Source organism: Rhinatrema bivittatum, chromosome 7, assembly GCF_901001135.1.
Source record: "Rhinatrema bivittatum chromosome 7, aRhiBiv1.1, whole genome shotgun sequence".
In the NCBI taxonomy this organism is placed as follows: Eukaryota; Metazoa; Chordata; class Amphibia; order Gymnophiona; family Rhinatrematidae; genus Rhinatrema; species Rhinatrema bivittatum.
The window spans coordinates 180,318,530-180,331,460 of NC_042621.1; the positions used below are offsets into that span (position 1 = coordinate 180,318,530).

At 43.1% G+C, this 12,931-nt stretch overlaps 1 protein-coding gene across 2 annotated transcripts in view; it reads left to right on the forward strand.

Annotated features, from left to right (window-relative positions):
- Positions 1–12,931, forward strand: part of CHUK (component of inhibitor of nuclear factor kappa B kinase complex) — a 154,233-nt gene that overhangs the window by 118,154 nt on the left and 23,148 nt on the right. For both annotated transcript variants that reach the window (XM_029609573.1, XM_029609572.1), the window contains exons 17-20: positions 8,740–8,836; positions 9,088–9,235; positions 9,826–9,953; positions 10,441–10,540. In XM_029609573.1, the coding sequence (XP_029465433.1) occupies positions 8,740–8,836; positions 9,088–9,235; positions 9,826–9,953; positions 10,441–10,540 (473 nt within the window). The remainder of the gene's footprint in view (positions 1–8,739; positions 8,837–9,087; positions 9,236–9,825; positions 9,954–10,440; positions 10,541–12,931) is intronic.

Genomic DNA, 12,931 nt, shown 5'->3' on the forward strand with positions numbered 1-12,931 from the left:
ATGTTAGAAATGTGGCCACCCTTCTCTGACCCCTGTGGTGCAGGAAATGACAGCACATTAATTTCAGCATGGTTTTTCTGCTGTATTTAAAGACTCTATAGCATCGTCCTCAGATCTTGGAGCCACATCTTCTGCTTGGACTGCAGAGTCAGCAGAATGTTTGAAGTCTTCATCATGCATTTTGTATGGGACAAATTTCAGTCCCGAGATCCATTCCAGTTGCTCTTTCTCCGTTGCAAGGAACAGAGCAGAAGGGGAATGGTTGTGGAACTAGATGAGGAGGTATAAACCGGGTCAGAAGATTCCTTGGGTGATTTTAAAGATCTAAAAGGAAAATATGGTGGGGAGGAATTGGAAGAAGTGGAATACCCTTGTGGAAATGTAGTCCAGGTTTTTCCTCTTGTTTACTAGTTTAACGGTTGCTTCTTTTATAATAATTCTTCAGGCAGCAGCCTTCAGCTTAAGCAGGTTTATTGAACATTTGTTCACTCTGTACTTTCTGAGGATGACAGTCCAGCTGTCACTTGAATGAAACTTTAACAGCAAGCAAACTAAAACAGTTCTAGTCAGGTTTTTGCCCTTTACATTCAACTGAAACAGCCCTTACCAAAGTTCCCAATGACCTGTTTATGGCTAAAGTCAAAGGTCTTTACTCTGTCTTTATCTTCCTTGACCTATCTACTGCTTTTGACACTGTTGATCACCACCTACTTCTACTCCTTGATATTCTTTCCTTGCTTGGGTTTTGGGACTCTGTCCTATCTTGGTTCTCTTCTTACCTCTCTCATCGCACATTTAACATTTCTTTTGGTGGTTCCTCCTCTACTGCCATTCCACTATCAGTTGCTGTGCCTCTAATTCTGACCTGGGCCCTCTTATCTTCTCTTCTTTTCTCACTATATACTAATACCCTTGGTGCTCTGATTTTCTCTCATGACTTCAATACCATTTTTATGCTGATGACTCCCAGATCTACCCTCTTATACTAGAAATTTCACCAGAAATCGGTCCTGGATCTCGACCTGCTTTTCCAACATTGCAGTGTGGATGTCCCGCCACCACCTTAAATTCGGCATGGCCAAGACAGAGCTCCTTATCTTCCCCCCAAGTCCACTTTTTCTGTTTCTGTGGATAACACTGTCATCCTTCTGGTCCCATCAACCCGTAACCTAGGAGTCATCTTCGACTTCTCTCTCTCTCTCTCTCCTCTACACATATCCAAAACTCTGCTAAAATGTACCATTTCTTTCTCTGACATTGCCAAAATCCATCCTTTCCTTGCTGAACAGACTACCAGAATCCTTATCCAGTCTGTCATCCCCTCCCATTTAGACTATTGCAACCTGATCCTCACAGGTCTCCCAGTAAGCCATCTCTCTCCACTGCAATCTAGCCTAAATTCAGCCGTGCGACTTATCTTTTGCCAAAGCGCTATGCTCACATAACCCTTCTTCTGAAGTCACTGCATTGGCTCCCTATCCCCTCTCCCATGCAGTTCAAGCTCCTCTTTCTCACCAGAAATGCAGCATCTCACTACCTTGCCTCTATTATCTTTCTACACCCCTCCTCGTGCACCTATGCTCATCAGACAAGCCACTCCTGTGTGTGCCCTTTTCCTCTACCACCAATTCCTGACCCTGTGCTTTTCACCTGGCTGCACTATGTGCTTGGAATGGTCTTCCTGAACTGGTGCACCATGCTCCCTCTCTTGCTGTATTTAAATCCTATCTAAAAACCCACCTTTTTGAAGCTGCTTTTAAATCTTAGACCTGATTGTCTGCTTTTAGCCTCAACTTTCTTTTCTTTCTTTCTTTTTTAACCATTGTCTTGCTTTATGAAATAGTCCGTGTCTTGTCCTGTATGTTTATTAGATTGTAAGCTTTATTGAGAAGGGACTGTCTTTTTTTTTTGTTTGTTTGTACAGCACTATATATGTCAATTAGTGCTATAAAAATGTTTAGTAGTAGTAGGGCCGGATATTGGGTAATTGGCACCCCAGGTGAAAAGGGCACACCCCTCTCCCAAGGCCTCTCTTCAGCCACGGTGGGATGGGTACAGGGTGAGTTATACTGGTGGTATCCACCAGCTCACTATGCCCTGGGTGACTGCCCAGCTCACCCACTTTAAAATCCGGCCCTGGTTCTAGTTACTGGTTTACTTTTTAGGCCACAGCTTTTCCTACCAGTTCTAGATGCCTCCCTGGTTAAACTATCCTGTTTGGAATCCTGGGTTCTCCTCAGCCAGACTTGTTTCTCTGGGCTTGGCTGTTTAGTTAGCTTGGGCTGGCTCCATGGACTCCTTGCCTCAGCTTCTCCCTGCCTGTCCAGCTGTCGTACTTTCTGCTTCTTCCTGGTCTGTTTTAAGCGGCAGAGCTTCCTTGGTGACTTGTCAGGTTCCTGTTTAAGATCTGACCTACTGGATTTTTGTTAAGGGGGTCTTTCTTTACCCTTCTGAACCTTACATATCCCCACACCAGCTTTTCATTCTAATGGAGAGCACGTGCCTTTCTTTCCCTTCACCCCGCCCCCCCCCGCCCCCAAAAAAAAAAATCCCTCTCTTTTTGGAAATTCTCAAATGAGTATTCACAGAAAGACTTTGTAAACAGTCAGCTTAGCTCTCTTCCTTCTGATTACCCTATGCCATCTGAGCCTGACTGTGTCTTTTCTCAAACTTTTAAAGGTCCATCAATCTTTCTTTCCTATTCTTACTGTTGGGCATAAGGGCTATATTACAGTCAGCTGCCCCATCCCTCCTAGACGTCCTACTGGATATCTGTAGAAAGGCCTTATATCTTGCAGATTTCTTAGCCCCCCTTCAGCTGCCTTGGCTATGATTACAGGCTAAATTTAGGACCTGTATTTCCTTGTGAACCTGCTCCTTTCCCTTATGGCCTAAGCTCCATGTCACTGCAAACCTTTCTCTCTCACCTAGTTTAGTACCCCTTGCAGTCTCCATCCACCTGGATCTTCATGCCCTGCATATCTACTTCCAGGTGAGCTTGGCATCCTCTGTGATGTGGGATTCAGCTTTCAACCTCATCTTTTGAATTTGAGCTTCGTGAGTCTTGGCTTCTTTAGTTTCTTTAAGTCAGCCACTTCCCGATAATACTTTTCCCGGCGCTCCCACTTGGCTGAGGAAGTATCAGAGCATCTTTTAGTTCTACCTTCCCAGTCTCTTAACTTCTTTGCTAACTGGGCATCCCTATTTATGAGTTGTGCCCGAGCCAGCTCATTCCCCTGAAGCTTAGCTTGGGACTTAAGAAAGCATGAAATAAATGCAGGGGATCTCTGAGGGAGTGATGGGAATTGTAAAAACTACATAAATTGGACGGATGGGCAGACTAGATGGGCCATATGATCTTTTTTTGTAATATTTCTTCTTTCAGGCTCACTTCAGCTTTCTTCGATTCCTTAGTCACCTCTTTCCACTTCACCTTGGTGTTACAATGCCTTTGATGGACCTCCTGTAACTCACTCCGGAGTTGTTTCACTTCTTCACAGTTTGCTCTGTGGTTGTTAAGGAAGTCTGGCAATAACAGATTTAACTGCTCCTGCAGTCCCATCTCGTGTTTCAATCAACTCAGGGCTTCCTTTAACTGCAGTTCCATCTCCTCTTTACTTGGATAATCTCTGGCAGTTGGTGGGCAATGGTCTCCCTTTCAGATTCCGTCACTTTAGTTTTCCCTCAACTCAGCTTTTCAGGGTTCACCCTGCATTTGAAGCCTGACTGGTTGAGGATAGTTTATCTTCCCCTATCCTATTGCTTGCCCTAACTTTTTCTTTTCCTTCTTTCGTCCCTTGGATCTAGGTCTTTTTTGTTTTCAGATTGTCATCTTTCCTTTTCTCTTCTCTAACTTTACCCTTTTGTTCAGTACCTGTGAGACCTAACACTTGTGTACTATCAGTGGCATAATCCTTCTGTGTGGTAATAGCAACATCCTGCTTCTGTGAAGTTATGCTCACTGGGCTATCCAAAAAACAGTCACAGGGAAAGTCTATCCTATTATTCCCCTCCCATGTTTCCTTTTGCTTACTGTGTGGCTCTACTTCCTCCTCGGTTTTCTAAAACAGGACTGGGCAAACATTTGTTGATAGAGGCTACATAATAACTTCTGTTGGCACCTGAAGGCCGGGTGTTCCTCTTGAAGCTTCTAAAGCTGGGGGGGGGATGGATGTTGGATTGAACAGTGGCAAGAATATCTCAAGGTACCATGAGATGAGCAAAATAGTACCAACAGATTTATTTATAAAGAGTTTTAGCCAGTAATATTATGAGAAAGCAGCATCAACACTGGCACATTGAGAGGAGCAAATTGGCATCAATAGCAACATGATTATATCACACAGGTCCAAATTTATTAAGCTTTTTATCCATAACCAGTTACTCAGAGTCTCTAACTTGTAGCACATGTGTAACCTTAAATTTGTATGGATGTGATCCTTAACCTCTACCAAGATGATTAATAATCTCTACCTTGTTAAATGGAAGGGATTTTGCTTATATTAAACTAATTAGATTCTAGCATGCACATTGTCATGCACCATAAAACCCTAACGTACTCAAAACTTTTGTAACCAACCTGCCATACCATAACAGCACTAACACCTAGGATTCATACAGCAACAACCCTGCCTATGAAAAGGCAGCACTGCAAGTATAGTAACAGACCTTTAAACTGGTGTGGTATTTCGAATCGAATATCGGTATAGAAAAATAAATAAATAAAAAATTATGCTGCTGAATATAACCGGTTAAGTTCTAGTTATCCGGATAAGTTATATCTGGATAACTTTAGACCTGCTATTGAGCAGGTCTAACTTATTCGGTTAACTTAACTGGATAAGGCTGAATATAGGCATTTGTCCAGTTAAGATAACTGGATATGTAGCGCTGCCCTCATCTGGTTAAGTGGAAGCTGCTGGATATTCAATGGCTACCACTTAGCCAGGTATCTAGTGCTAAACGTACTTTCAATATTGGGCCCTAGCAAAATACTTCACCTCTATCACACCTATATAATACGGATAGATCCTCACCATATACAGAATAAGAAATAGAATTGGAAATATGCAGACAAGTATTGATCAGGAAGCCAAGAAGCCAAACTCTGCACATATTGTAACATTGGAGAAATAGAAACAGAAATATATTTCCTCTTTTACTGAGTGAAATACACAGAGATGCATATTTCCAAAGCGGACACATTTCAGTCATTAAATTGAAAATAATTTTTCCCCCTATCTTTGGATGTTTTATTTTTCTAATCATGTTGCTCCCAGCCTCTTTTCTGTTTTCCTCTGTATTCTTATAACTCTTTTTCCAGGTTTTTTGCCCATTTCTTCTCTCTCCTGCTTATCTTCACTTTCTCTCCTACATCGTCGCTGTCATTGACCTTTCCTTTTCAACTTTCCTCTTTCCCTTTATGTGCCTGTCTATCCACTCAAATTTCACTCCTCCTCCTCTCACCCTCCAGTCATCAGTCTTCCTCTTTCCACTTCTTGCATAAGTTTTCCACCTCCTATCCTCCTATCCTCCCATTTCTCATCCATCTCTTCTCTCCCTAACTCTCCAAGCCCCTGCTATGTCTCATTCCTTCCCCCAGCCTATTTCCCCATCTTCTCTAAAGACCAGCAAGATGGTAGTCCTCACACATGGATGACATCATCGGATGGAACCTGGCATGCCACCGTCCACGCGGGGTCCCTCTTTAGTCTCTCTTTTTCAATGAAGCTGAAACCTTGCAGCTGTGGAGCTCACACTTTTTTGCTGTGGAAAACAACTTCTCTCTTTTTCCCCCGAGTCCCATCGGGTCCCTCTGCATTTTTTTCCAGGTGTTTTTTCCTCTTGGTATCTGAGAGTTTCCCTGGTAGTTTGCGGTTGATTACCAACAGTGTTGCATCCTGGTGGTCGCCAGGCATTGACCGTGCACCGTGTTCTTTTCCCCATGGCATCATCCAGCTTCCGCCATTGCCCCAGTGCCACCGGACCATGTCCATCACAGACCCCCATGAAGTCTGTCTCCTGTGCCTGGGGGGCATTGCATGATGTCCATGGCTGTGACCTTTGTGCCTAAATGACCCCCAAAGGTCGTCGGGCATGCATGGATAAAATGGAGAAAATATTTGGTACCAAGAAATCGGAGCATTGACATCGGCGTACAGGACTTTTGACACCGCAGGGTAAGGAGATCTCTATCAAAACTCCCTCAGTGTCCCCTCCGCTTCCACCCAGTCCAGAAATAGGGGCAGAGTACTGGCTGAGATTAATATCCTTGCATTCCAGATCAGGATCCTCTCCATCTTCTTCAGCCCCGGGGAAGGAACTGGGTTAATCACCATCACCGGTCTTTGTTGAAGACGTCTAACCATAGGAAGACACTGACATTATCTGTGCCTCCCCCGAAGTGGTCCCGTGTTGAGCAACCCGAGGAACCTCGACAATCCCCACAGATACTGGTGAAGGGTTTGGTCGTGGTCCCCCTCCCCCCCCCAGTTCCTGGGATGATCTGATTTCACTGCCTCCTCCTCAAGCCATCCTGTCCTTTGGCAGCCTTTGAGGAGGAGTTGGAGAGACATGTGCGGCTGCAGGTTGGCCGGGCCCTGCAGGGCATCAAGCCTCCAGTTCCACCAGGACCGCCGCAGGAGCTGACTCAATTGGTGCTTGCGCTTCTGTTGAAGCAGCTGGATCTGCTGCTTAGTGTCTTACCGACACAGCCAGCCCTGATGCTCCGAGTTCCTTTGCTACCGAAGGATGCATCGCCGCTGCCTTCACCGGTGCCAATCCTGGTGAGTGATTCCTCGGATGAGCAAGGTCCAATAGGGTCGACAGCATCTAGACCGCGCATGGCACACCGGCTGGCACTAGCCCTCCTGGGGCCTTTGAGCCTGATGCTGTCAGAGCCACCAGTTCCCCCAGTGCTCCCGATGCCTTTGAGGCCACCAATGCTCCCAAGGCCTTCGTGTTCTCAGCTTAAGACCCTGGTGGGGGCTCCACCTCAAGTGTCTCTGGACATTCTAAGCAGGATGTCCACTACGATCCTTGGGAGATAGAGACATAAATTTCCTCCACAGAAGAGTCTGCGGATTTGCCCTCCAAACCTCTCTGCCAGAGGAGAGGCGTAAGTCCCTGCCAGAGGATCTGACCTTTGCTGGATTTATAAAGGCCATGGTGAAGTCAGTACCTTTTCAGTTCTTAACAGAACAGGATTCTAGGAATAAAATGTTAGAGATCCTACAGTTTATTGATGCTCCTAAAGAAGTGGTGGCTGTGCCAGTACACTGTCTTTAAGGAGCTAATTATCCGGTTCTAGGAATATCCCATCTCCATCCTGCCAGTGAACCGGAAGACAGACACAGTCTATCTGATCCAGCCCACCACAGGTTTGAATGCCGTTAAATTCCACACCAATCGGTAGTGGTGGAATCAGCCTTGAAGAAAGCAAAGAGGCTATATACTCACGCTTCGGCTCCCCTGGATTGTGAGCACAGAGCTCTGGACACTCTCAGATGGTGGGTATTCCAGGACTCAATGTTAACGGCCAAGATAGCCTGCTACTAACTTTATATGGGCCAATATTTCAGAAACCTCTGGAAACAAGTCCAGGATGTGGTGGATACCTCCCACAACAATTTCAGGACGATTTCCAGAAGGTAGTTCAACAAGGCCTGGAGTGTGACAGACACGAAGTCCGCTCTGTGTATGAAGTATTTGAAACCGCAGCGGGGGTTGTGGCAGCCGGCATCAGGGCTCATCACATGGCCTGGCTTTGTGCTTCCGACCTCTGACCCGAAGTACAGGACCTTCTAGCGGACCTTCCCTGTACAGGGGAGAACCTCTTCGGGGACAAAATTAAAGAGGCAGTAGCACAGCTGAAAGATTATAAGGTATCTAGAGTTCAAGCAGCTTCTTCGGTGGAGCTTCAATTGGTTTCTCTTTCAGAAATTTGTAATGCAGCAAACATGGTCTTTGTTATATTCCTTTGCGAAGCATTATTGTTTGGATGTGAGAGCTAAGGAGGAGACATCCTCTGGGTTGGAAGTCTTGAGCGTGGGTTTGAATTTTCCTATCCATTTCAAGACTAGCTTGGGTGCATCTTATACGTTTGGACTGGTCTTGCTGGATGAAGAGAGAGGAGAAATTTGGTCCTACTTCCTAACTTCTATCCTTGAATCCAGCCAGACTAATCCAGGACCCTCCGTGTTCTGCCAAAAATATTTCAGCATTTCACATTTCAGCAAGTATGCTAGGATACAGTGCTCTGGTTTACCTTTTCTTAGAAGGAAGAGTGGTAAGTTTGATGCTATAAATTGTTTTGTTCTTTCTATTCTCCTTGGAAGCTGCCTGGTATTAGGGGAGTGGGAAGACAGTTTGTCAGTGTGTTTAGCTTGTTACAGGTTGTACTGGAAGGTGAGGTTAGCAATGGAGCCTATGTAGGTGATATCAGCGAGTTTGTTTTCTGTCTCCGTTTGCTGGTTGGTGGTCATAACTCATATACATCTGGACTAGTTTGGCTGGACTTAAGGAAAAGAATTAATAAGTAAGGCCAAATTTCTTCTCTTTTGGCAGAAAGCAATCTCCATAGCGCAGTGGCTGCTAATCTTCTGTAGTGTTCCTAGTACAATGTCAATTTAGGCTTCTGATCTATTTATTGCTTTTGGTTTCTGTTGGGCTCACCCTAAGGTCTTTAGGAAAATCTTTTCTTACTGTTGTACTATATAAATAATGGCTGTTCTATTCTAGATCACACTTACAGTGACAGCACAGAGATGGTGAAGATCATCGTGCAAACAGTTCAGAGCCAGGATCGAGTTCTTAAGGAGCTCTTTGGTCATCTTAGGTAACCAGAACCATTCTTTTAGTTTACGGTAGAAAAGCTGGTGCAAGAGGTGCAGCTGTTGCCTTTAAGTTCAGTTTTATATCTGTTTAATATTTTCAAGACTTGGATGAGAAATGAAAAGGCATAACAATATCATTGGAGCCTTCATTGTAGTGTAGACTAAAATCTACTTTATTGCTTCATTCACAACTGGTCTAATCAGATTAGGCTATTTTGTCAGAATAAGAATAATTGTGGATTCTTGTTTTCAGCAAAATGTTGGGTTGTAAACAGAAGGTCATTGAGCTACTCCCCAAGATTGAAGTGGTTCTAAACGACATCAAGGAAGCAGACAACTCGCTAATGCAAATGCAAGGCAAGAGGCAAAGGGAAATCTGGCACTTGCTGAAAATTGCCTGTGTAAGTGTTTTGAATTTATAATTTTTTTCTTTTTTTTTTTTTTGTCATTGACCAGCTCTTGTGTCCTGGCAGGTTTTGTTTTTTGTCTGATGGGGGTTTGGCTGAGTTTTAGAAAGGATGCTTTGGGGCCACAAAGGAGGGCAAGTAAACTCCTGCCTCTTATGCTGCCTTTAAGCTAGGAACTGTCTGACCTGGCCCTTCAGTTAACTTTCTGTTGTAACTGCCTTGTGAGAGGGTGTGTTCTGCTGCAGGAGAGAATAGAGAGAAGATAAAGTACAGTAAGAGTTTAAAAATAAATGTGATTCTTCAGTAGCATAAACCATCAAAGCATAACAGATGCAAGATGAAAAACTTGCCATACATGGATTACTGCCACCTTTTGTGTGTCTGACGTTCAAACACAATAATTCTAAAAGTCGACTTCATGTTTAAAATTTTCCTGAGCATGGAATGCTAGTTTCTTGGTTTTTCCCAATCAGGAAGCCAATTCCCAGGAAATATATTTGGTACAAATGAATTTGATCAATGAATATGCAGGATAGTAAATTATTTTTGGTTTTGCCTGATGTACTTTCTTGTTTTCTTTCTAGACGCAGAGTTCTACGCGACCTTCTGCAAACTCGAGTCTTGAAACTCCTCAGACTCCAGCATGGCCCCCACAAAATTCACCATGCAATGTGCCCCATTCACTTTCCTCTATGATGTTGCCAAAGGATGGGTAAGTGCTAAAGGGAGTCCTGGATTTTAGACTAGTAGTTCTCGCTCCTTTTGTAAGTATATAACATGACTGTTTAAACTGAATTAATTATTAGATACATTTGGTCCTAGTTTGCAAACTACTTCTTCTATTCTGTGTCTAACTGAAAAGCCACTGTGTCAGAAAACAATTATCAATGGGCAAGAAGGTGACCCATGGGCCACCAGTGGCAGACCAGATACAGACAGAAGCATACTTTTTTTTTTTTTAGTTTATGGAAAAATCAAAGATCACTAAGTCACAAGTAAAGGATGTTGAAACCAGTACCCATTGAACATTTCACAAGCACCTTATCTGCATTTGATTCAGTGATTTTTTTATGTTTCACTGTACCAAAGACCTTTTATGTCTGAAGTCTCTCCAATACCACAGACAGTGGAATATGGTAAATTAAGAATTTTCTTTGTATAAAATACTATTTTTAGTAGTTTTATTTTTTTATTTGTAGAGAAAAGTTTACACACGTGATTGAGGAGAATCATAACCATTTGAGCCGCTTCAGCACTTTAATTCAAGAGGCTAAACAGGAGCAAAATAACAGTTTGATGGTAAGCCTGAAGGGACATGTGGAGGATGACTGTTTTTGGGAACATGTTTATCCTAATTGTTCACTTTTAGAAACAGTAAGGTAGTTTGGGGAAGGAAGGGAATAAGTTCAGAAGTTATGCTGAATAAGATGCATATTACTAGTAAAATAGATCATCTTCATAGTTAGGGCCCTAGTTTCCTGTGATACCACAGCAACTTAGAATTAGTCTTCTGCTGCAGAATTTGCCTCTCTCTCCAGCCATATAAGTACGACTGCTCCTATGATGACCAACACAGCACATGCGTGAGCCTCCCACACTGCCGGGCTGCCTCACACTTTCTCCCCAACTAACCACAGGAGTCTCTTCCTTCCACATCCTTTCTTCCCTTAGGAACCCCACCTCCACTAGACTTTTCTGCCACAGGGTATGATTTCCACCTCCCACCTCCCACACCCCAATATCCCTCGAAAGAGGCCAATGCCTGTTGCCTTTACTCTTGCTTGACCATTCTGATCTTCTGCTGGGCTACTGCTCTCAATTGTTACTGCCCCCACCCCTTCCACTAAGTTGCTGCTGCTATGCTTGTGGTTGTCCTTTTTTAACTTGGATTATCAGGGAGTACTCGGGTTGTATAGGCCTAATAGGAAGTTATAGAGCTACCAAGAAAAAAAGCAAACGACTACTAATCAATTCTGTAGCATTACTAGATGTGCGCAGGGCTGTATAGATACCTATAACAGACAGTCCCTTCTCTGTGGAGCTTACAATCTGGTTCTTGAACACCTGCTATGCCTATAAGTAGGGATCTAAAAAATAAAGTTTAAATAACTTTTATAGACATGTGTAACTTGTACACCAGCAGATGATACCCCAATGAATGTGTCGGCATATAAAAAAGCAAATAAATAAATAAATGAAGGTTTTAATATGCCTGACTTTTAAGTTTATTGTGTTGATATTTTGTTGACAGTATAAGCCAGTCAGGAGACTTCATTCAGTTTAACTCCAAATTTCCTTTTATTTTGCTAAGGACATTTAGCAAAGCCAGTGATTATAATACAGCAGAAGATTTTTTTCTCTGTGGACAAGCAGGACATATTCAGCCACATAAGTGGATGACAACATCCAACCGCGCCCAGGCAAAAGATACTCTTTCAGAACTCAGAAAGACCAAGAAAGTCTCTCTGAGCATGTGCAATAGTTCCTGTGCAGTTGCTGCCATGTGAGTCTCCTCAGTTTTCTTTCTTCTGCCCAAAGGAATGTGATTTTTGCTGTCACCAGCATTTCATAGCTGTTTTTCTTAATTTCTTTCTCTAGTTCTTTTCTTGTTCATTTTTCCTTTTTTTTGTTTCACTTGTTAGAAAATCTTTCTAAAACTCTAAAGAATGAGTTTGATTTGACTTTGTCATTTTTTGCCTTGGCTAACAAGAAGCCAGGTTTCAGGAGGTGTCCCAAATGCCCTTTTAAGATGTCTTTCTTGGACTTTCCTACCTACTGCCTACGCTGCTAAGGGTCATCTCATGATTTACCTAATTGTGCTGCCTGTGTCCATATGTCTCCCAGGGCCATCAAGTAGAGAGAGTTTGTAAGCTTAAGAATATTTAAACTCTCCTCAAATTGCCCCAGTGCAAAAGTGAAAGCATCTAGTTGAGGGATCAGCACCTAAAGCACAAAGGTCATAGTCCTCTCAAGCTCACCTTTATCCCCATGTTTATTAACTCCTTCAAAAAAAAGTGAAGCAGATTTGTGAGGCAAGACTTGCCTTGGGTAAAGCCATGCTGACTTTGTTCCATTAAACCATGTCTTTCTATATGTTCTGTGATTTTGATGTTTAGAACATTTTCCACTATTTTTCCTGGCACTGAAGTCAGGCTAACCGGTCTGTAGTTTCCCGGATCGCCCCTGGAGCCCTTTTTAAATATTGGGGCTACATTTGCTATCCTCCAGTCTTCAGGTACAATGGATGATTTTAATAATAGGTTACAATTTTTTACTAATAGGTCTGAAATTTCATTTTTTAGTTCCTTCAGAACTCTGGGGTGTATACCATCAGGTCCAGGTGATTTACTACTCTTCAGTTTGTCATTCAGGTCTATCACATCTTCTAGGTTCACCGTGATTTGATTCAGTCCATCTGAATCATTGCCCATGAAAACCTTCTCCATTACGGGTACCTCCCCAACATCCTCTTCAGTAAACACCGAAGCAAAGAAATAATTTAATCTTTCTGCGATAGCCTTATCTTCTCTAAGTGCCCCTTTAACCCCTCGATCATCTAGTGGTCCAACTGACTCCCTCACAGGCTTTCTGCTTCGGATATATTTTAAAAAGTTTTTACTGTGAGTTTTTGCCTCTATGGCCAACTTCTTTTCAAATTCTGTCTTAGCCTGTCTTATCAATGTCTTACAT